This window comes from Micropterus dolomieu, linkage group LG21, assembly GCF_021292245.1.
Source record: "Micropterus dolomieu isolate WLL.071019.BEF.003 ecotype Adirondacks linkage group LG21, ASM2129224v1, whole genome shotgun sequence".
In the NCBI taxonomy this organism is placed as follows: domain Eukaryota; kingdom Metazoa; phylum Chordata; class Actinopteri; order Centrarchiformes; family Centrarchidae; genus Micropterus; species Micropterus dolomieu.
In genome coordinates, this window is record NC_060170.1 from 13,441,046 (window position 1) to 13,465,052 (window position 24,007).

Genomic DNA, 24,007 nt, shown 5'->3' on the forward strand with positions numbered 1-24,007 from the left:
ATTTTTTCCCCACTAACGTTGGCACGTCGGTGCAGGTAATGCCAAATCAATGATAGCTGTCTGAGTTCACATTGTCTGACATTCACGTTGCCATATTATAGTAGTGATAACTTCATCAACTTTGTAATACAAGTTGCGTTCGTCTCTATGGTTTGTCATCATGCATTTTCACAGTTTGAAATACAGTAACACAGGAAAAGACACGTATGGCAATGACCTAAAACAGTTTATTTACTTCCTTTACTAAAGTAAATTGTACCATACAACAAAAAAGTTAAAAAGTAAATAGAACTTTAATACTTATATGGAAAATCAACCTAAATACTGTTTCTGAACGTATTTACTTTTTCCACTGGCATGGTACAACTTATATTCACATGTCCAACAGAAGCTGAAGGCAGCACAAGCATGTCCACAATCAGTGATATCAAGGTGGGTCCAGGTCTTGGTATGTTCAGTGCCAGTTTGTTTAACAACTGTTTACAGTGTAAGAATTGTTGCATGTTTTACAGTAATAACCTTTTATATCTCCCTTCACATAATCTGCAGAAATAAAAATGCAAATCTTTGCAACATAGTTATTCATTAGTGTCTTTAAACAAATGTAAATTAAATCTTAATGCCAATGTGTCTCACATTATACACTCACCAAGGCATAACAGCTATTCCATAAAAATATTTAATTAGAAAAGGTTTAAAATCTACAAAACATTGAAATTTATTTGGAAATCAGGTTTTTCAGAAAAACACAGTACAGTAAGAAAGTGTAGGACGGTTCATGAAAACAAAATCTAGCTTCCCATACAGAAATCAACAGTGGAAGCCCTCGCTAGTGTCCACAACAAAGAAAAAAACATTATATTCCGTGTCGCATGGCGTGACGCTCCAGTTCAGAGCTGTTCATGAGGTTTCGTCCACAAAACTCACAGGTAAACAGTTTCTCCTCTGCAGTTGCTGGGCACAGGACTTCAGCAGCTCCATCTGTGACTGTGAGTGAACCTGAAGAACAAAACAAATTAACATACCGTTTCCCAAAACTAACTAGGGCTGTAACCCACAACCTATTTATGATCATTAATGTTCAAACCAGTTCTGCCAAAATTAGTGGTAATTTGATGCTTTTCTGTTTTACATGATTGTAAACTTTGGGTTTGGACTGTTGAAGACTCTGTATTGGGCTCCAAAAAGGTGTCGTTTTTTTACACTTTGTTTTTACATTTTGTACACTGAACGATTAATTGAGAGTGTAATCTGCTGCCTAATCTATAATGAAAATAATGGTTAGCTGGAGTCCTATTGTTGATGTGGGGGAACGGTCACGTATCCTGATGTGCATCCACACAAACCGCCTTGTCTCGTCCTTCAGTGTGCATCAAAAACTCATGTTCACAATAATTTCTTTAGATTCATTGGGACAAATTCAGCATCTTACCTTTGGGCCCATGTGGATTCACAGCTTCATTCATCTGGTCGGCCTCCTCATGTTCCTGCTTTACGCAGTGGTTCTCGTCGTCTTCAGTGATCATCTCGTCCTCGTTGTCCCGCCTTTCCTCAAGATGATCACTCTGCTCTTCCTCCTTACAACAACCAAGAGGGTGCATTTCTTCTTTGAGATATTCATTCTCAAGTACTGGCATGTCCCAATAAGAGTCTGTAACCTCCTCACTGTTCTCTGGATCATGCGCTAGTTCCTTTTTGCAGTTTGTAATTGAGACACCCATTATCTCCTTTTGGCTTACCTTAAGTTGTCCACAGTTTAGCTTAAGAGTTAGCAAATGCCTTTCAACTGTATGCGCATGATTTGTCTCTTCAGAGGCCGAAGATGCCTCTGTATTGACTTGATTTTTTCGGTTGTGGACCAAAGTGCCATGATCATCGTTCTGATCCATCTTAACCGTTATATCCTGATCTGCCTCATTGTGTATTTTGCGGCTGCTGCCATCCTCATTCAGCAGTAACGTGTGACCTAGTACACTTTCTTCAACCCTAGCCTCGATGTTCAACGTTCTATGCTGATGGGCCTTAATGTGAACCATGTTGGACTGTGCTTTTTCATACATCGTTGAGCTCCCATCTGTTTCCTCTTTTTGTTGTGTGAACGTTATGCTGCCGTCCTCACTATCTCCGAGTTTGGGCTGAGCTTGGTTCTCATTTGTCTGCTTTTCTTTCTCTGGACCACTGCAACTCTCCAATTGCATTTCCGCACTGTTGCCTTCTCCAACGTATTGTCTTACTATATTTTCTATCTCCTGTCCTCTCGCAGTGTCAATCCCTGCTTGCTCCTGTGGTTTCTGCTCATGCATTTTTTGGACTGCAGTGTTTGGTTTTGCATTCTCATACTGAAGGTGTAATACAGAGCTCCTAGCAGGGCTTTCTTGATTTCCGTTCTTGATGTCTGGCCCTTGCTTCTGATGTCCTTCCTTGATCTGTGGTGTGATTTTTTCCTCGATGTTATGTACTGCCGGTTCTGCTGTTGTGTCTCGTGGAATTTCATCACAGTCCATAATTAACTCATCTGTCTTTAAATCGTCATTCTCACTATCGGAAGGGTCCTCTTCAGGCATCCTTCCAACCCTTGCCTCTAGCTGGTCAAGGCTGACCTGACCGACAAGCTCATGATTCCTCAAGACCTGCACAAAACAAAAACAATATTAAAAAAAATATAGCTCAGCAGGAAACTGAAACACTGTATGTAGTTAAATGAACTGGACAGAGTGTTCGTTGTGTTTCAACAGTTCTGTTGAAAACTACACATACACAGTGTTGGTAAACAAGATGTTACCAAAAAGGACGTCATCTCACTGAATCCTTGCATGTTTAGTTTATTTTTATTTTTTTTAAATTTGTGTTGTTTTAACGTTACAACACTTTCAGCAAGTTTGTTGTGGGTTATTCCCTCAAGCAAAGTTCGGGTCTGTAAGGGCCCAAGGAATGGGCCATTGAGACTGGGCCAGTGTATGTGAATGAGTGGCAAGTACCAATGTGAAAAATGTGTCCCAAATGTTGCCATCATTTTTCAATTTGTAATTGGACTAATTTCACAGGACACGAGGGGTGGGATGTTGATCAGCCTGCAAATCAGCCACCCAAACCCAGCAGCGGAGGGAGGCTTCGGCAGACTACGTAGGATGCAGAGTGTGGGAGAAGTAGATAAACAAAAGCAAGACAAGCGAACAAATGCCATAGCGAGGTGGATAGCTACACACAGCATGCTGATTAGTACTGGGAAGATGTCGGTCTTAAAAACGTTCTTAAAACCGCAACGTAGTCGTTTGGCCCCGCGGAGTTGCTCGTTGCTCCGGTGAATAGACAGACGGCTTGTGTGCACTATACAGCTGTAGCCTTTTTAAGTGAAGTTAAAATTATAGACTCCATAACTTTACCTGATAAGCCTTCACCTAGTTTTGCAGGCATGCTCTGCCATGCAAATTCCCTCCTGTTGATGTCCTGATAATTATTTAGTAAACAGAAACAGATTCTGGAAACTCATCAACAGCGAGGATCAGTCTCTCTTCCAATGATTTGTGCTGCGCGTCGCATACAAAAAGTTCAAGACAATTCAACTTCAGCAGCGGGCGGGCGCTTCACCTCACTCCAACAGGGATACTTGCTACTGAACATAGACTGTTTATGCTGCTCCCTGATAAAAAGAAAAATGTTTCTGATGATACCTGTTCAGAAAAAAAAAACAACCTACAACACTGGACTCTGATGATAACTTGTTTTAACAAGCTTGATAAAAAGGTAATGTCCTGGCAGCGGCAAATAGCTTTGGTTTTATAATACTGTGTAAAAGGAATACTGCTGGTAAAAAGCACCTTATTTGTTTGAAGTCTTTGCAAACCACATGTGATTGCACTTTTGTGTATATAGCAGTACATTTAAATTAAAAGTGCGCAATACACTACTTTTGAATTCATTATTCAATTTTGCGCATAACAATGCGATTAATCGGGATTAAAAATTTTAATCGTTGCCCAGCACTAGCTGCTAAGTTGGTCTCTGTGGCTCCATTTATCCAGGAACTATTTGGTGGAAAAGGGGCTATGGTGTCATACCTACACTACTCTCTTAACCCTCTAAGGGTTCAGTAAATAACTTTTATTTTCTAAATGCACTTTTACATCGGCTACTGAAAACAAAGATGTCTATAGTACGGGTCTGCCATACATCGTTCACAATATATTATCGGTATAATTTTTAATAAGCTAACAATTTCATAGTGTAACAATAGCGGTATTCTAACTTGTTCACGTAATGCCATCATACAGTTACACACTGCAACAATGAGCGTGGCTGAAAGCAAAAGTAAGATTGCCACTGGCTCCACAGTGAAGGAGTTTGTTCCAAAAAAGAGAAGCAACATCAATAGTGTGGAAGTGGTTTGGTTACAAAAGCGCAGATACAACAAACCACATGAACATGTAAGAAGTGCAAAGAGACTGTAACAAAAGTGGGCAACGCAATAAACTTATTTCACCACCTCAAGCAGAAGCACCCAGTTGAGCACAAGGGGAGCTCACCAGCTTCTGTAAGTTCTAACCTGAAAATATTTTTCAGTATTCTGTCATATCGTCAAGAATATCAATCTCGCAGAAATACCCTGAAATAATGCTACATTATTTTAGGGCCATGTTGTCGACCGTAGAATATAGTTCCCTTTGCTTTGTTAAATTTCTGTACACTAAAAGTGGTTAATATTTTCTTCCTTCAGGCACAAGGAAATTCCAGTGATGCGTAGAAGGGGTTAGCGACAAATCCTCACCTGATGCTTATCACTCAGGTGTGCCTCCAAGTCGCTCAGCCGAGTGCAGTCGAAGTAGCACAGCCGACATCTGTAGGGTTTGATGTCATCGTGCCTCATCATGTGCGCACTCAGGATTTCAGCACTGCCGCATGTAAAAGTACACTGGTGACAGCGGAAGACGATGCCTTCAAGGTAACGTGATAGCTTCGGGCGACGCACCTCTATTGGCACAACACGTTCCTCTGGAAAACAAAAAAAAAACAAAAAGCCTGAACGTAACATGACAGATAACGGGTGGGACTGAATCCTGTCGAGCATCAAACCTACCACGATGCAAGATGATGTGATCAATCATGTTATTTTTGTTCTTGGTGTGGTAGATACAGAAAGGGCAGCAGAGGTCTTTCTGATGTGTAGGTTCTGACTGGTAGCTAGAGTGACCCGTCTCCATGTGCATTTCCAGGGACCTCCTAATAAAAGGCAGAAGAAACGTGACAAGAACGCACGTCAGTTCCAAAATGTTTGGAGATAACCAGAGCGTCACAGTAAGTCATTCCTGCCTGTGGCCATCAAAACTTTATAACTCCTCCCTCTAAGTGTCTGACACATGGATACTTAGTATTTAAATTGGACCGTATCATCTATTTTTGTGCAATATTATCTGTTTAATAATTAATGCAATACTGCAATATTCTCTGCTGCTATTCATTCACTAGTCCTTAATAATGTATTTATTATTATTGTACATACCCACAATATATTTATATACTCTATCTACCTTTGACAAGTGTGTATTAAAAAGTATTTCTGATTCTGATGTCACAGATATCCCAAATGACAGCTTAATGACAAATCACTATTTTCTATATTGCACTACATTAACTCTTCACCATTTTATTTGAGTCTGACTTCTGAGTGTGAAATGTATAAAAGCATCCATTGCATATATTACTTCTTCCTAACAATCCAATAAATGAATTGTGCCTTATTTGAATAGCAAAAGCTTTGCTAGTTGGTAGTCAGCGTTGACACATGATGATGATGTTTTCCACTGAGTTTCCCACTGAGTTTATATAGCATGCGGAATAGTGAATGAGAGATTGATTTGGACACCGCTATCAGAAGTATTGAAGAGCAAATATTTTATATTTAAACACAAAAGAAAGAGTTTTAGAAGCATTGTATGATGTATGATCCTCACGCGTGTATGCTGTCTATCCTTATTGGATACAATCAAACATACCGAGTGGCTATTTTCAGTGGGGTCTCCCCCCCCAAAGAATCCATTCAGGGGCGTGCCCTGTTTTCTACATCTAATTTAATTAACTGTAAAAACAGCACATTGTATGTAAATGTTGTGTATCCTATGTAAATTTTACCGACTTTCGGCAACACACTAAATAAAGTGTGATTATAAGTAGAAGAAATGCAAGCATTACAGTAGTTTTCCCATTCCAACCAGCCTTTTTTAAATAAAGGAAAATGCTCGTGGTGGCTGTGACTTACCTCAACCATGTGAAAAAGGTGCAGTCCTTACATCTGAGGATCTTCTTTCCATGGCGATTTAGGTAGTGTCGTCGCATACTTGACAGGTGTCCGGTGTTGAAATTGCAGACCTCGCAGTGAAGTAGGCTGTTCTCAGGTAAATTGGTTTCTTGCATGTTCGCTTTAGACTGGGCACCAGCCCGTGCCATCAAGTTATAGTGGCTCAACTGCCGCTGCACATCTGGGGGCTCCAAGTATGACGATTCTGTCGATTCGTACATAAATCACAGTCTCTACACAGCTGCTAATGCAAAAGGTTTTTTAAAATCTATACTTATTTTATAAGCAGTTATACACATTATGATTTATAAAACATGATAGGGATGACTTGCTTTCAATAATTTCAGGTTCTTCATCAAGATCAGGCAAATGGTTCAGTTCCTCAGATAAATTAGGGGGCTCGTCGTCGTCCATCTGAGCGCTCTCCTCATCTTGGTTTTCAGTCTCAGCAGGATCCACAAGCACATCTGGGCATTCAGCAGCAGCACGTAAATAGAATAAAACAGTCGATTATTAGCATTAGCATTAGAGTTTACACATTTTTTTAAAAACAGAATATGCCCACAACCTCCCTTTTTCCTTTTAAGATGGCATTTTCACCACATAGAAAAACATCCAGAGTGGGACTAGTTACAGGAAGAGGTGACTATTAAAGTACAATACGCCTGCGACAGCACTTATTTAATACTTGGCTGGATGTTGGAGGAAGGACACCTTTCTGACTAAAATCAGCTCACTGAAATAATGCCAGAGAGCTGCAGTTGGCAGTTTCCTGATACACCTAACTAAACTAATACATTCGAGCAATAAAACAGTGTTTGCTGAAATGGTTTTAGAGAGGTGTCGATGCAGCAGTCTGCTCATTTTGGAGGATGTAGTCTGTGGTGCTGTTGGGACTGTTTAAGCACAGATGTTTCTAATATTAAGCCCACCCTCAATGATGTAAATATGATGTTCAATATATTAGACGGACTATGCAATACAACTCAACAACCCTGTAGCCTCCAAAATGACCATAAGGTTAAATCAGCACCTCTCTAACATTTCTTGAAGGTAGCGTTTTTTGCAGGGCCGTTGTCTTCAGACCAGGTTAATTTTAGCTAGGTGTACCTAATAATAATGTACACTAGTTACGTGTAAGAGCATATTTTAAAAACGTGTAAAAACACAAACAACATGCCAAGACGTCCTTGAATGTGTCACATTTTGGTCAAGATAACAATTACAACATATTCTCTGCGATCAAAAATGACAGCAGTTGGAAGAGAATACTTGATGCATCACAGTAACACGATACAATTACCAACACACTGAATGTTATTCACCTTGATGGTTTTTCATGAAATGACTCGACCACAGCCCCATGACAGTCGTCCGGTAGGAGCAGATACTACACACGAAAGGCCGCGTAGTCCCAGATTTGTAGATAACGTATTTGTTAATGCTGTTGAGATAATGGCAAAAAATACAAAAACAGTTCAATGAGATGTAATCACAGTTAGCTCATCAATATCCAAATATATGTTGGGAGCTCTGGACATCAACTTTTTTTAAATTTCTTGTTTGTTTAATTCTACACGAACACTTCTGACTTTTGTTTCGAAAACGCTTGCGCTGTAAAGAACTAGCATTAATCATTAATGATGATTTTTAACACGTATGGTCCTAATTTCCCAGCGTCCAAATACCCAAAGTTTCTTCTTACTTGTGCTTTAATGCTGAGGTAGGTAGACTGTCCAGTTTCTTGATGGCCGCCACAGCTGCATGGCTGCGCTCGTGTGAACGCAAACCTTTCAGCGACATAAACTTCCGCCCACACCGTTTGCAAGTGTTTTTGTCTTCTCTTGATTCCTGCTCTGGTTGCTCTAGATCACAGGGTTTTGAAGGCGACGGCAGAGGACTTGCTGGCAGAGTGAAGGTCTCTGCTGGCGTTACATTCCACCGGGCCAGTTCCTCCACAGTTTCCAACGTCGGCAATTCGTCTTGCATACAGACCTGAAAATTAAACACAGCAACAGAAAAAAACATTTTAAACTTACAAGCGTAGCTCAAAGCATGTAGCAAAGGATCATGGGAGTGAGTGACCATATTGGCAGAATCAACTTACTTCCATGGACTGGGCCTCTGGTGTTGTCGTAATGCCAAGCGATGCCTGTTCCTTCCTCATCTCCCGCTCTCTGTGGCCATCCAGATGATAACACAGCTTTCTAGTTCCATTCATTTGTTTGTTGCAGAGGGCACACTTGTAAAGCCCCGTGCTCCTCTTTGATCCTTGTGATAACACGATAAAGTCCAACATGCTTTCTGAGATATGGAAAGTACTATAGTGGGCAATGAGGAGTTGAGATGAGTCAAACATTAAGTTTGGACACATCTTACATTTGACGGGCGCACTTTCCTCAGAATCAGCTTCAGGCGGGTTGCTGGTCTTGTTGTGTTTCCGTTTGTTATACCTCTCTAGCAGCTTGAATGTAGTAAACGCATCAAATTTGTGAGTTTTTTTGTAGTGACAAAGCAGATATCTTCGACGCACTCCCTTATAAGTACAAATGTGGCACTTGTACACTGATTGCTGGTACTTCACTAATGGTGTGTTTGGTTGACACGTTTCAGGAGCGCCCAGCTGGTGACTGAGGCCAATTTCTGCAGCACTCGCTGAGGTTTGGTTTTTTAAAGTGAAAGCCTCCAACACTGACACCTGAGAGCCGTGATCAGCTTCTTTTTCAGTTTCAGCTCTTTTCTCGGCCTTTTTGTGGTCCTTCTCCAGGTGGATTTTCAGTTTCTTTAATGACCGATGGATTTCCGGACATTTGTTACACACAAACCCTCTTTCATTGGAACCTTTTCCCATCGTACACCCGACCATGTTGGTAAGAAGTATTTCATCTCTTTTAAGTTTATCTGCCCTGGCTATGAATGCCGGATGCCTCATCTGGCAGTGAGTGAGAATGCCGTGAAGGCTAGCATTCACATAGGGACAACGTGGGCACTTGTAGACTAATATTTTGTTTTTCTCTGTCGTCATGCTGGTTAAAGGGCTGTGAGTAGACTCTGGCACTGGCTTCTCGCGGACCTTCTTGTATGCTGGTACAAAGTATTTCAGGAAAGCTTCTTTTCCATGTTTCCTAGTGTAGTGGCTTCTAAGACTATCCTTCCTGAAATAGGAACTGGAACACAGGAAGCACTTGTGCACACAATCCTGAACTTTTAAAACAGGTGCATTCTTGTGGTGAACACGCAAGTGTCGATCGAGTGCAATTTTTGCGCTGCAAGTGTAAGAGCACTGCTGGCACCTAACCACCGCATACACCTTCTTACTTAAAAAGGAAGCTTTCGATACTGATCCCCAATTGCTGTGGGTCTTGGATTGTTTTATTTTACTCACAGCTGATGGTTTAGGAGCTTGCTTGAGCGTGTTTGCCACCGTCTCATGGTGGTCCTCGCTGTGCTTTTTCAGCTTCTCCAGCGTTGCGCAGATTTGCGGGCAGGTTTTACACATGTACCCACTAAATCTCGAACCAGGACCTTTTCTCACCTTCATGTCGTCCACATGTGCATCATCCACGTGAAGACTGTCTGCCCTGGCTGCGAGGGCAGGATGCCTCATCTGGCAGTGAGTGAGAACTCCTTGATATATGGTATTCACGTAGGCACAATGTGGACACTTAAAGACATGCACACGTGTTTTGCTGGTGCTTTGCTGTTCTTGCGGTTCATCTACATGTTCCATCACAGCTTCAGGGTGTTTTATTCCACAGTGAACTTTGACACCGCGCTGGGTATAAAACTTTTCAGGGCAGTGAGGGCACTTGAACATTTTGGTAAATGCTGTTGCTTCATGAGACGAACCACGTCTGTTTTCTTCAACAGGCACTTGATAGGTGTTGAATGATGCAGACATTTCATTGTGGTCTTCCACCTGCCTGTTTGCACTTGGCTTCTTTCTGTTGATGACATCCAGGACCGAGCCATCTTCTTTCACAGACCAAGGATGAACAGCATGGTAGTGGTGGATGATGCTTGCCATAGAACTACCTTTAAATGAACAGGCTCTGCACGAATATGTCTTGGTTTCACTTTTTCCACTTCTTTGAGACGACACGCTGCCATCAGTGCCATCACCATCAGCGTGCCTAATTTGGGGTTTCTTCCTTTTAAGGGGCAATGTTTTGGGACCAACATATAACAAAGAAGTTACATACTCGAGGCTCGGGCTACGTCCTGGGTGATGCTCCTGGTAGTGCTTATAGACGGCCTCTGCTTTTTTGTGAGAGAAAACACATGAGTCACAGTGATATCCCGGCTGTAAAGTTCCTTGTTTATAACACACTTTTAAAACAGCTGTGACAGAGCGCTTTATTTTGTGGATTTTCCATATATGCCTCTTCAAAAGATACACATATTGAGTGCTGTACGGGCATTTATAGCACTGAAGGGCCCTCTGTGTTTTGGTTGAGGGCGATTCTCTAGTTGAGGGTGATGATGTTACTTTGCCTAGCTTCTTGGTTTTTGTCTTTTTATTTCCTTTTTCCTCAGTGGATGCACAGCTGACTTCTTGGTTTGCAGTTGTTTTCAGGTGTGATTTCCGTGTCTGTTTGAGAACCATGTCAGTATACAGACGAACTTGTTTGCCCTTAACCACAAACCCACGATGCCTTTTGGAGTAATGCCGCAGTACCTGGTCCACGGTGCCTTGTCTATAGTTGCAAAAGTGGCAGAAAAACACATCTTCATCATCCCTATTCACAAGAGGAAGAGGTAGATGAGTAGAAAAGGGCAACTCCTTTGCTTGAGACTTAGATTTTTCAATTTCCCCACGAATTAAAGTTGTATATTCAACAATACGTTCTTTGCTGTAATGAACGTTTTGGTGAACTTTGCGTTGATGGTTCAATATTCCTTTTACAGATAGAGTTCCAAAGTTGCACGTTTGGCAGTAAAACAAGTTTTCTGCACACTGATAAGCATTCAAGTTCGTCACCGAAGCACCTGCAGCATCATCCTCTCCATGCTGAAGTTTGTTTTCACTACATACCTCAATTTGTTTACGACTTTTAGACTCAGAGGGTGTAGGAGTTGCTGAGGCCTCTTTGTCGCTGGGAAGTTTCTTTTCCTTCACCTCGGCGCTATACCGTAAGACATCTTCAATTCCTGTTAGTTCACTATCAGCATGTTTGACATTATGATGACTTACAACGCTTCTGATGTTGGTGCTTAAATAACTGCAACACTGGCAGTAAAATAATTTATTTGGTGAACTGCTGGGTAAACTGTCCATTCCGTTAGACATTTCCCTATCAGGTTTGGGAGGCGACTTCCTCCTTTTACTTCTGGCTGAGTCCACTCTCTCTGTTTCGGAAGACTCTGAATGAATCTTAGAAGCTTCTGCTGTGTGCTTAGGATTTATCATAAACAATGAAATCTTCTTTTGCTGTGACAGCTCAACCTTGTTTCTAGTTTTCATCGGAGACTCCGGGATGTGCTTTGGAGGTGTAGATTTTTCTGCCACGGAGTTCGGAGACTTACCAGCCGTCACCTGTGATGTTGTCTGTGACATGACACGAGCTGACTGTTTGATTTTGTCTATTGTGACTGCTTCATTCGGGTGGCTTTTTTGGTAGTGGACATGCATGACAACAACTGACTTATGACTAAACTTGCACTTGTTGCAATGATACAAGGCCACGTCTGCTCCTTTGGAGGTGGGATGTTGGGGTGAGGTAGCATTTTTAATTTCCTTGCTTGGTGTACGGGCACCGTCGGGAGAAATCCCTCCTGGTCTTTCGGGACTGGGTGCTTTTTCACATGTATTCAACCGAGATGATCCCTCTTGGCATCTAGTCGCCGAATATCTGCAGTACATCAAGGAATTTTCCACTGTATGTGTTGGGTGCTTTTCCTTGCAATGTTCTTTCAACGCCTTCAATGAGTTGGTGGTAAATGAACACACAAAACATTTGAAAACCAGACGGAATTCATGCGATTGCATCGTAAATACATCTGGGGCCTCTGGATGATTTTCCGTGTAGTGACTCTTGAGACCAGCTACACTTTGAAACTCAACTGGACACTCCAAGCAACGAAAGGTAGCGCTCTGATCCTTGGGATCCTGAATGTAGACAGTGTTATGTGTTATGTAAGGGTGGTCGGTCTGATAATGGGTAGACACATGTCCGATGCCAACATTACCGTAGTCACAGTGCTTACAAAAATAAACGTTGGGGCTTTCTCCGTCTCCATTAACAAGTTTAATCCTCTTTTCTTCTTCATCTTCACTAACTTCAAATGAAAACTCTGGGTTGTTTGATGATTGTTGTTTACTTTTGAGATTTGTCCCTTCTTTGTCTGACTTAGCTTTTTTAGCAGGAGGACCTTTTACGCTTTCTTTACTAGTCCTCTTTCCTGTGTCATTAGGAACTGTTTCTTTGTCTTGTTCCTTAGGCTTCTGTGGTTTCAGTTCGCAAATTAAAAGACGTTCATTTAGCAAAAAATTGTCTGAAACACTTTTGGCAATGTCAATCGTTGGCTTTGCAGTGACTTTAAACACACCACTGTTTGGGGTCGAGATGGAGGGAGATTCCTGCAAAATCAGGGTTCCTTCCGTGCTATCCAGAAGCATTGAGCCATCGACTACCTTCACTGGAGATTTCCCATTTGATCCAGATGATGGTGCAAAGTACTTCGTGATGGTTTGCAGTGGTCTCTTGTACGTTTTCAGATCCTTTGACGAGTTAACTGTGCACTTAGTTTTTGAGGTAGACATAATCTCCTCTGCCCCTGCAGCTTCCTCATGCTTGTTTGTCGAAATGACAGTCTCCGGGTTTTCAGAAATTATTAGATTAATATTGGAGTTGTTCGGACACTGTTTCTCATGTTTGTTTAAAAGCTCCCGACTACAAGCTTTAAAAGCACAATTCTGGCATTCAAAAGGATTTCCTGTGCTGTTACCATAGCTGTCCGTGTTGGCTTTGACAGTCCTAGACGATTTTAGACCGGCATCTCTGAGAGCTACATCTACATCAATGCCATGCACCTTGTTGAGGTGTTCAAAAAGGTAGATCTTGGATTTGAAGATGAGCGTACACTGAGTACAATGGAAAGAGTTGATCTGGGTTTCTTGAGTGACAGCTTGATTGTGTGTCTTTTGGCCAGAGGTGGAAAAGTGCATTGAATCTGGGGGGGGGGCAAATTACAGATCATGTTGAATACTCAACTTAATGTGATGCGCTGCATTCAATCAACGCTTAGCACTGTTAAAACATTTACTGTAACACGTACCTTTTTGCATCTTGTACTCCTCTCTAAACCCAGAGCCTTACATATGAAGACACCGCTGTGAACCACCTAGGGGATGAAAAACATACATTATTGCAAAGCTCAGCGCCATGTTTTGGTTACTGCTTTGTTTCCACTATTAAAGTTAAGTGCAAAACTGAGGGTTTCTACTTGGGACTTAAAAAAGGAAACACTGACAACAACAGAAGCAACGCTCTTCTCAAGCAGTATAGGAAAATCATTGCAACAATGGCAGTAGAAACGGCTTAGGACCTCCCTATTTAATTCCGTTAATCTTAACAGGAAGGAGGCGTAAAAAAAACGAGTCTAGCTCCTTTACTGACACGGACTGTTTCAAAAACACAACCAGTGTCAAACAAATACAACTCACTAAAGTACTCAGTGCGCACACAGTACGTACTCACGCATGCAGATAAAACCAGGAGGAAGCTTATGAGACAATATTTTGAATCGCTGATGTTGATAATGGGAAGAGAGCGAACATTTCCGCCATTTTTCCCGCGAGTACAACTCGCTGTGGCTTTTTCTTCCGCTCCAACAACACATTTTCACTTCCGCCCGAACTTCACGTAACCTTCAAAATCAAACTGATTACAGGAGCCCATGAAGCTGTGCATGAAAGACTCACTCGATTTCTCCCAGTGCACCAGGGGAGACTTGTCTTTACAGTTGTATGGTCTGTTTATTAGGCCAAAGGGCCACTGTGTGACGTTATTTCTGACTATTCAACCACAGCTCCTTTGGGGTCTAACGTAGTAAAATCAAAATAAGAAAGTGGAAATTTCACAGTTTTACAATAAAACACGATATATTTATATTGCATTAACATTTAACGTTATATTTGCTATTACAAATTAATAACAACAAATCATGACGTGTCTTGTTTTACTATATGAATAGAATACAGAAAGATCAAACTGATCCCAAGTACATGAAGAAAAATACACAAAAACACAAGTACATAAATAATATGAAAATAAATGACAAATACAAAAAAAGGACGTTATTATCCTTAGCATCATGCTAAGTATCAGTTCATACATATTCGACAAAAAACTCGTGCCTTAATTGTGAAATCAGTTACACAAATTTGACCGGAAGTACTTAGTTACTGGCTATAATATTAATTTGCTAGTTTAAAGTAACACAACCCCCTTTTTTTCCAAATATTTTATATTAAGTCGTATTAATTTGTGGTATATCTAATAATGTTTCATATTCTTGCAGGCGTCATAATAACACACGGTGGATGTTTGCCCTTAGGGCTTTCTGATTCTGCTAAAACCCCATAGTGCCTCGAAATAGAGACCAACCACAGCACAGTAGGACAGAGAGTCTTACGCTGCAGATATTGGACTATATTAATTAAAATTACTTGACGGTACTGTGCATTGGCAGCTGAATAATTTAAAAAAAGTGAATTAATAAATTTGTAAATGAGATTTGGTGAATAAGTCCCCTTGAGCCAGTTTCAGTAGCTCATATGTAGTCTAGTCAGAAAATATTGTCATTCAGATAGCCACAGCCAATAATGATTTTATTATCATTACTTTTGTTTGAACCATTGGTTTTTTGAATCCCACCTGGAGTCCGATCAGATCAGAGTTAAACTGACCACCCCATACACGGCTCATTAGATTTCAGAGGGCAGCTTTCTGCTTATGGTGACAATGGGCTTCATTCAGAATTTTTCAGAATCAGAGTCAGTTTTTATTGCAGGGTATGTGTACACATACGAGGAATTTGACTCAGGATTGTACATTGCTCACGATGTGCTTACTTATACAATAATACAATAATACAATAACACAATAATAAAATAATAATAAAATAAAATCAGACACAAACTACAGAATAGACAACACTAATATACACACTATGAACAAAACAATATAGACATATTGACAAATAGTGCAGTGATCAGAGTGCAAAAGATGTATAAGTAGGATTCATAAATGTTACACAGACACTATAGCTAACTAAGTAACTTTCAAATTAACTTTCAAAGGTACAATGCCATAATAGCTTAAAAACGACATAATTTCCCAACAAACTGAATGTGCCATTTAATGTAAACGCAGGTACTGTAGTTTGTCTTCATTTGGTGGTTAAAAAAACGCCACTGTCCCTGCTTTTATTTTGAAAGTAGAGTCTCAAATATTTTTTCTATCGTATATAACGACAAAATATATTGTTGTGTTGTATGTTCATATATTTAATATTACCATATTTATACCGCCATTCATAATGACAGTCACGTTGTTGCGCTATACCCAAAGACTGTATAAAAGTGTACCTGAACACCTGGACAGAACATAAAATTGTTATTGTTTTTTGTTTTTTTTTAACTCTTATCCAACAGTCAGACCAGGTTATTTTCATGATTCCACTAATGAACGTCCACAGACCGCTCCAGACACAGACTGACGTGCTTTACGCACGTCCATCAAAGAAAGGCAGAGCAGAGCAGAGCGGATTGTGTCCATTTTAAACTTAAACGACTTCAGCGTTGCTTTCTTCCGAGCAGAAAGAAGACCTCTATTAATTTCAATTACAAACATATAAATTAAAACGAATAAAGGCTAAACATATAACTTTGATTTTGTCCTTACTGTTTATAACTCAGCGGTATGTGGCCGAATTAGTCCTGGTTGTTTCCTTTCTGATGATCACAGAAATCGAAAAGAGAAAAGAGAAATTTGCTGATGTTTGATCCTGGATGTTGACCGTCCCCTGCCATGGTTGTCATTGGGTCCGAGGACTGGCATTATTTCCTCCGGAGCGATATGTCGGGCGTACCATAACAGGAAGCACAACAGCAGTGAGCGGGTAGGGGCTAGTCTCCTTTAAAATCTAAATTTTGTGTTTGTCTGTAACCTATGGCTGTAACTCACAAGGTAAGTTTTTTTCACCGCTACACCACACGGTATTCTGTCAAAGATAATGATTATATATTTCCGTTTTCAGTATGACTTTATCTACTTTTAGGCTAACTTACTTTTACCAGCAACAGTTTATAAAACCAGATAATGTTGTAGCTCCACGCACATAAACAGCTCTCTGACACATGGACATCTCAGTGTTTGTGCAGCTGATTCACTCCAGCACAAAAGGAATGCCTGTTGCAGCAGATCAGTGTGAGAAAGCCACTGACAAACCATTGTGTGTGTGTGTGTGTGTGTGTGTGACGTTTTCTAAGGAAAAGAAGATAATGTCAGTCTGACCTCAGAGAAACACCATGCTCCCAGCCAAGCTGACCAGCCGGTTTACTCTGAACGCCCTGAGAAGGATTCACCATGGACCTTGTTACCCCTGTCTTTACTCCCTGTCAAACTGCTCCCTTCACGTGGAAGGAGGGAGGGCTAGAGACGGTCTCCACTCAGATCCCAGTGTGTTGAGAAGAGTGTTTTACAGCCAGAGTGCAATCCGCCCATCCCTCAGACTCCGTGAAGCTGTGCAGCACTATGGGAGGAGATCGTTCAGTTTATCGGCTGCTACAATTGTGAATTCAGCACCAGCGCCTGTTCAGCCATACCTCCGATTGATGAGGCTGGACAAACCTATTGGTACAGTTTGATCTTTCTGTGTATGCTTATTCAGTTGTCTTATTTAGAGTTTATTTACTTTGAATGGAACATATAAATGTTGGTTTTATTATTAGTTAATGTTAATTTTAAAAAGCAGTATTGGTTCAGCGTTACCATTAGTGCCGATGTTAGGTATATTGTTAAATCTTAATTATAGTAATTGTGTAATAATGAACTTTGTATAAATATAATAGTCTATTAAAAACACTCAGTGACCTTGAGATAGGCAGTCTTAATAAGATTTACTTGATTTTATAAAGGCCTTTTCCAGATGTGCATATTGAAGGTGGTATTTGCTATAAAGAATATTTTAATCAGCTTCAAAAGACCATATTAATAACATTCCCACTTTTATAATTTAAGATTTAAGTGTGATTTTCTGTTCAACGCAGTGCTAATCAAGTTAACTGAATGTAACGTTAGATATACCTCTCTACGTCTGCAGCTTGGAGTTAAACCAAAAGGCTAATCTCTTTTTTAGTTCAGTTGAGTTATGGTGCGTCTGTATATCGTAGGGACATGGTTGCTGTACCTCCCGTGTACATGGAGCATTGCTTTGGCTTCCGACCCCGGATGTCTCCCACATCTGGGCATGCTCACCCTGTTTGGTACAGGGGCTCTGCTGATGAGAGGAGCGGGCTGCACTATCAATGACATGTGGGATAAAGACTTTGACAAAAAGGTATATGAAACACACACACATATATATATATATATATATAGCCATATACACATAAGCTGAGCGTAGTAGGTGGCTTTTCTCATGCAAGTGATTTTCGTTGACCTGATTTTGAGAACTCCCAAACAGCTTAGCTCTTATTTTATGTTTTGTCCTGTCAGCTCCAGTTTTAATTTGCTCGATATTCCCTGAGCAGTCTCATTTTCTGCTGCATGTAACAATGTCATGTGGAAGTATTTTCTAATCATGCATTTTGACTATAAATATAGTAACAGTCAATAACACCCTCCTTACTACTATTTTACAGCAAGAAGCATTCATTCCGAATCTGATTTCTGAAAGTGATGATGTTTTTGTGCAGGTGTCCAGGACGGCCACTCGACCCATTGCGTCAGGAGAGATTTCTCAGATGCAGGCACTGGTCTTTCTAGGAGGGCAGCTCTCTCTGGCACTTGGTGTTCTCTTGTGTCTCAACTATTACAGGTACCCAGATCTGTATAGTAATCAGTTTAAACAGAGACGAGGGAACAAATGACCAAGTGTGTACATCAGACAAAAAACACTTCGGACTTCATTTCTTGTGTAGTCCGATAGTTAAAACATAGTTTTGCCACATAAAATACCCCATGAGGCCTCCCATGGCAATAAATCAGTGCAATAATGATGCTTTTAGGATAGGTTCACTCTTTTTCAAGTCTGTCTTAAACAATTTCAAATGTGCATTGATAGAAGTTTTGCTTGATGTAATAATTTCACCTGTTCATATTGGCCATGAAGAGATCCCATGTACTAAAATGTTATATAGAGACTCTCTTTCTTTGTGTTGCTCAGATTGATGAAGATTGATGAATATTAGCTTCAGATTAAACTTGAATATTTTTTTTTTGCACAAAACAAGTATTCACTGTCACTTATTGGGGAAAAAAAACAAAGTTATTTATATATTTAACAGCTTGCCACCGTTTTCATATGCTCTTCACAGCATAGCTTTGGGTGCTGCTTCATTATCTCTTGTCATCACATACCCTCTGATGAAGAGGATCACTTACTGGCCACAATTTGTGTTGGGTATGTACTGTATAAGATTATCCATCTGAACTTAATTCTTCCCATCAGCAAAAATGAAGTTGGTCTCATTCTCCTTCTGTTACTTCTGTCCAGGCCTCACTTTCAACTGGGGAGCGCTGCTCGGCTGGTCCGCTGTCAAGGGCTCATGTGATTGGTCCGTCTGCCTCCCGCTGTATTTCTCAGGAGTGATGTGGACGCTGATATATGACACAATATATGCACATCAGGTAATGTAGGGGGGCTCCACAGATCTCTGGTTATTTTAAACATTTACAATCAATTTTATTATGATAAACTAAAATATCTGGATTTGAATATGCAACAGATGAGCGCTTAGAGGTGAGAGAAGACTGAAGAATTCTGTTACTGTCTGTGCTTATGCCGATGTCACTGAAGATCTTAACAAGACTTGGAGTCTTGAAGTCTTAGTGCTGTGGTGTGGTTGAAATCCTGACTGGAAGAAGAAGTTGTTCAGCTGTTGAGAAACAGCCTTTTCAATGATTTTACTTAAAGTCGTGTGGTTTGATAGGGGCCTGTAATTGGTCATTAGTGACTTGTCTAGATTGTTCTTTTTTGGGAGTGGTGTGATGAGTGCAGTTTTTTAGGGTCTATAGGAAGTAACCTGAGAAAAGAGACATGTTGACGGTTTGTAGACCTGAGGCTATGCAGTTAGAAACATTTTTGAAAAAGCCTGTTGGCAGAATATAAAGCATGCAGGATGAGGATTTCAGATGTTATATAACTTCCTTCAGGTTTTTAAAATGGGATAAAAATGAAATGTTGATCTGATGAAATTGTGTCATGGTATTTATATTATAATATTATTGGTTTTAATCGGCAACAGAGATAACACATATCCTGTACCTGATATGGAGGCACTGACTGCTTGTCTAAGTTTGTCAGTGAAGAAAGCAAATTTATTGCAGGCCCTGGCGTATAGAAGTTCAGAGGCTACCGACACAGGAGGGTTTGTTACCCCGTCGACAGTGGCATATAAAGCTTGTGTGAGAAGAAGGACCACCTTGCATGTCTCAGTTCTAATTATAAATGCAAAGTCTCTGTCATTATGAACTTGTACTGATTTATTTTTTGCCACCTGCGTTTAGCTGTTTGACACTGTCTTGTTTAAATTCTTACTAGCTGGGCATTTCTCCATGGATAATTTTTCTTACCAGAAACCACCTTCACCTTAGTGGGTGCAATGACATCAATAACATTCGTAATTTTAGAACTGAAATTATCTACAAACTCAGTGACTCAAGAGAGGGCGAGTGTGGAAGAGAAAGCCTGAATAAATAGTTCACTGGTGTTTTTAGTGATACCTTTATGTGATTACCTCTGTTTAAACATGTGTCTGCACGGAGATAGTAGAAGAAGAATAAAAGATACTTTACTGTCACATACACATTGCAAAATTCATTCTCTGCATTTAACCCATCCCTCAAGGGAGCAGCCAACTCCAGATCTTTACCAGTGTCTGGTTAATAGCACTGAGTGGAGAACCTAACATGCAGACACAGGGAGAACATGCCTACTCCACACAGAAAGGGGTTTCCACACAGCAACCGGGGTTTGAACCCAAGGCCTTCTTGTTGTGAGGCCATAGTGCTGTCCACAGGACCACCATTCCACCCAGATAATTAATGCCAAAGAAAACACAGGAATGGTCAGCACGACCTTACAAATGTTCAGATAATCAGATAATTGTGCCCCTTGTTGTGTGTGGTCTCTGTCGCATGCTGAGTCAGTTATCAAGAACACAATTCTTTGGTGACTTTGTCTTGGGGGTTGTCAACATGAATGTTAAAATCACTGACAATAACTACACAGTCAATAAGATTAGAGAGAGTTCAGTAAAGTCATCAAAAACTCTATCCTCTTGCACTCTAGTTTCACTCATAGAACTGAAGTTGGGAGGGGTTGACTCGATAGGAGCAGCTGTTATTTTGGTTTCTGTTCAACAAAATCATTGATTAAAAAAAAAATTTTCTGCCAAAGAATAAAAAAAATTAACAAAGTTAGTTTTAGTGTGGTAGCATTATCTACACCAATTTTTAGGGACAGGCTGTGGCTGACGAGGAATGGACACTGAATTTGATACATTTGCAGAATCGGTTGAGTGCACTCTCTTGGGTCTTCAGCAATACACATACCAAGTGAGAATTCGATCAGATGAATGGTTTTTGAAATATGAGAATGAAATTCATACATACATACACTGATCAAAATTATAAACGCAACACTTTTGTTTTTGCCGCCATCATGAGCTGAACTCAAAGACTTTCTCTATGTACACAAAAGACCTATTTCTCTCAAATATTGTTCACAAATGTGTCAAAATCTGTGTTAGTGAGCACTTCTCCTTTGCCGAGATAATCCATCCACCTCTCAGGTGTGGCATATCAAGATGCTGATCAGACAGCATGGGTATTGCACAGGTGTGCCTTAGGCTGGCCACAGTAAGAGACGTGGTATGGCGGTCCCTCCCATACACCGGCCGCATGCAGGGCTCAGAAAAATGCATTTGACGTCTACTTTATTTTTTAGTTTAGCCCGTGTCCTGTCCGCTAACATGGATTTACTTTTGGGGAGTCTTGTTGGTGCTAAGTAACCATGTGTTAGTCCACTGTTTTGAGTCAATGGTAGAGACGTGATATTCCCACATAGTCCGTTAACATGAGTGGTGATGGAGTAGTCGCTTTGGATAAAAGCGTCAGCTAAATGAATAAATGTAACATCCATGTTCACTTCTAACCGGTGAATTTTGGTTTCCAGCACTGCAATCTCCTGCAGAGGTTTGTGGTGGTTGTCTGTGGAAAAGGGGCGCATCTTGCTGCCAGTGAACTTTAGATAAGTACGATGTTTCCATTCACTGAAGTATAGACCTGATTAGTTGGTAGGCCATGCTCACAAAGTACTGATTAGAATAATAGTGACTGAGACATGGCTCCCTCTGTTCTTTCTTTGATAACAAGGATAAGGAAGACGACATCAAGGTAGGAGTCAAATCTACTGCACTGAGGTTCCAGGAGCAAACCAAACCTTGGCTAAGTGGCTTCACGGTGGCCATGATGACTGGACTGGTGGCAGCTGGGGTCAATGCTGAACAGACTCTCCCATACTATGCTGTACTGTCCACAGTGGCCATTCACCTAACACATCAGGTGAGGAACATGGTGTAATTTAGTGTAGTCTGAATGCTCTGCCGCCAACGGGTTAATTATTACAGTACATAAAGTACAGAGTTTAATTCCTTAGTGAGATAATGTTCAACTGAGTGAATTAGTAATGTATATGTGTAATTTAATACCACCAGTAACATGTCCTCTTAGTCATTATCCTAACCAAACAGCATCAGTCTCAATGGGGTTTCCGATAAAATGTGATATTTACTCTCCTCTCTTTTAGATTTACACCTTGGACACTAACAAACCGGAGGACTGCTGGAAGAAATTTGTCTCAAACAGAAACCTCGGACTGTTGTTGTTTTTAGGCATTGTTGCTGGCAATTTGTGGAAAGAAAGAGAAGAGACTTTGCTGCAAAATGAGGAAGCATTCAGATAAGTGCGATAATCTGTACAATATTTTATTACACTTGCAGTACATCAAACTCTACAACATCTTTTGGGAATTTCACCCTCAGCAAAGTTCTACGAGAAAACACAATGATGCACTATAAGCTGTATGATTTATTTTAACCCATACAATAAAGTTATTGATTTCTTTTGTCATAAAACATTTACATTTATGGATTGAAAAATTCACTTTCATCTGGAAATTAAATACCTCCTGATTCATGCATTATTCATTCAGCAACATTTACTTTAAATAAACATGCATAATAGGGGAAATTGTTGCTAAATAGACCACAAATCAGCATTATGCAGTTTTGACCACTAGGCAGCAGAACAATCCCACAAACAACGGCCACCATAATGGGAACAGTATGTACTGGCTTTTTAGTTTTGTCCACCAAGCACTGAGACAAAATACCTGGATCTTAACTTTTTTGTGATTTCACAAGTTTGCTTCAGCTCTGTCTTCTGCGAGGCAGGTAAACTGCAGCTGATTATTTTATAGCAGTTGTTGAGAGTACTCGCGCTACATGTACATATGTGCAGGCTGCACAAATAGATGTGATGAAATAGGCTAAAAGCTGCTCAGACCTGCACAGTTGGGTGTTGTCTCCAGGTTTGGCACTATGAGCTGCCCTCTCACGTATTTGCCACGTATTTCAGTGCCAATATAAAAACGGTCACTTAATGCAGGTTTGAATTACAAAAGTGATCTTCAGTTCAGGCTAGCAGAGAACATGGCTCAAATTTTTGATATTGTCGCTTTTACCCCTGAAGAGCAGTTTGTTTAGAATTAGTGGTGACTGAAACATAGAAATAAAGAATAAATTCCATTATGTTCTAACATTACTCAAGACAAGGCATCATTTGAATAAAATTATCAATTGCTGTGTTGTGGATAACACAGCTTAGGGCTGAACAACTAATCAAAACTTTATTGAAATCGCAATATGGCATACTGCAATTTTCAAATCACAAGAACGCAATATTTGTTAAAGGCGAAATGTGAGTATCAAAATACCTTTTATTTATTTTTATTTTTTTAAATATATATATATATATAGTCATGCTGCACGTCATATTCTCCATGCTTAAGAAAAGATCTTTACAAATCCTTTAAAAAATCATGCCAAAATTGTTTTTCAATGAAAATGAGAATAATGATGTAAAAAATAAACAATCCCTCTAATATTGCAAATCATAACACAATTGTAATCAGTCAAAATAATCAAAATATATTTTTTTAAATTTTCCAGCCCTAATGCAGCTTTTATTGAACACTTTGTTTATTAATTTTTCCCAATTCAACAAAACACCATTAACAGTACAAACAACACCAACAACAAAGAAAAGTAACACAAACATACAATATGTTAGACAATAGCAGATTCTCCATTCTGAGAATGACACAAAGTCCATTCATATATTTTGATGACAGTACAAGCCTGTCATATTGGAGTGGACCCTTTATATCACTAATAGGTAAGTATAGGAGTGTGGTCATGTGACT

The 24,007-nt window shown here is 40.1% G+C and overlaps 2 protein-coding genes across 5 annotated transcripts; one reads left to right on the top strand and one right to left on the bottom strand.

Moving 5' to 3' along the window:
* Positions 1-207: 207 nt before the first annotated feature.
* On the bottom strand, positions 208-16,351 carry LOC123959966 (zinc finger protein 462-like). 3 transcript variants are annotated; one of them, XM_046034366.1, is made up of 11 exons: positions 16,201-16,351; positions 13,571-13,636; positions 8,400-13,465; positions 7,998-8,287; positions 7,618-7,736; positions 6,625-6,759; positions 6,254-6,497; positions 5,075-5,217; positions 4,766-4,989; positions 1,433-2,630; positions 208-999 (listed from the first exon to the last, which is right to left on the bottom strand). In XM_046034366.1, exons 2-11 carry the CDS (start codon positions 13,578-13,580, stop codon positions 857-859), a joined length of 7,572 nt encoding a protein of 2,523 aa, XP_045890322.1. In that variant the 5' UTR covers positions 13,581-13,636; positions 16,201-16,351; the 3' UTR covers positions 208-856. The 3 variants fall into 3 exon arrangements, with proteins under 3 accessions (XP_045890322.1, XP_045890323.1, XP_045890321.1); XM_046034367.1 differs by lacking the exon at positions 16,201-16,351 and adding an exon at positions 13,993-14,098; XM_046034365.1 differs by lacking the exon at positions 16,201-16,351 and adding an exon at positions 13,989-14,087.
* coq2 (coenzyme Q2 4-hydroxybenzoate polyprenyltransferase) lies at positions 16,029-22,658 on the top strand. Of its 2 annotated transcripts, none has more exons than XM_046034368.1 (8): positions 16,029-16,485; positions 16,788-17,154; positions 17,691-17,857; positions 18,216-18,337; positions 18,837-18,922; positions 19,016-19,149; positions 21,898-22,086; positions 22,331-22,658. In XM_046034368.1, the coding sequence occupies exons 2-8, from the start codon at positions 16,827-16,829 to the stop codon at positions 22,484-22,486; spliced, it is 1,182 nt and encodes a 393-aa protein (XP_045890324.1). In that variant the 5' UTR covers positions 16,029-16,485; positions 16,788-16,826; the 3' UTR covers positions 22,487-22,658. The 2 variants fall into 2 exon arrangements, with proteins under 2 accessions (XP_045890324.1, XP_045890325.1); XM_046034369.1 differs by having other exon boundaries at positions 16,029-16,417.
* Positions 22,659-24,007: the final 1,349 nt, after the last annotated feature.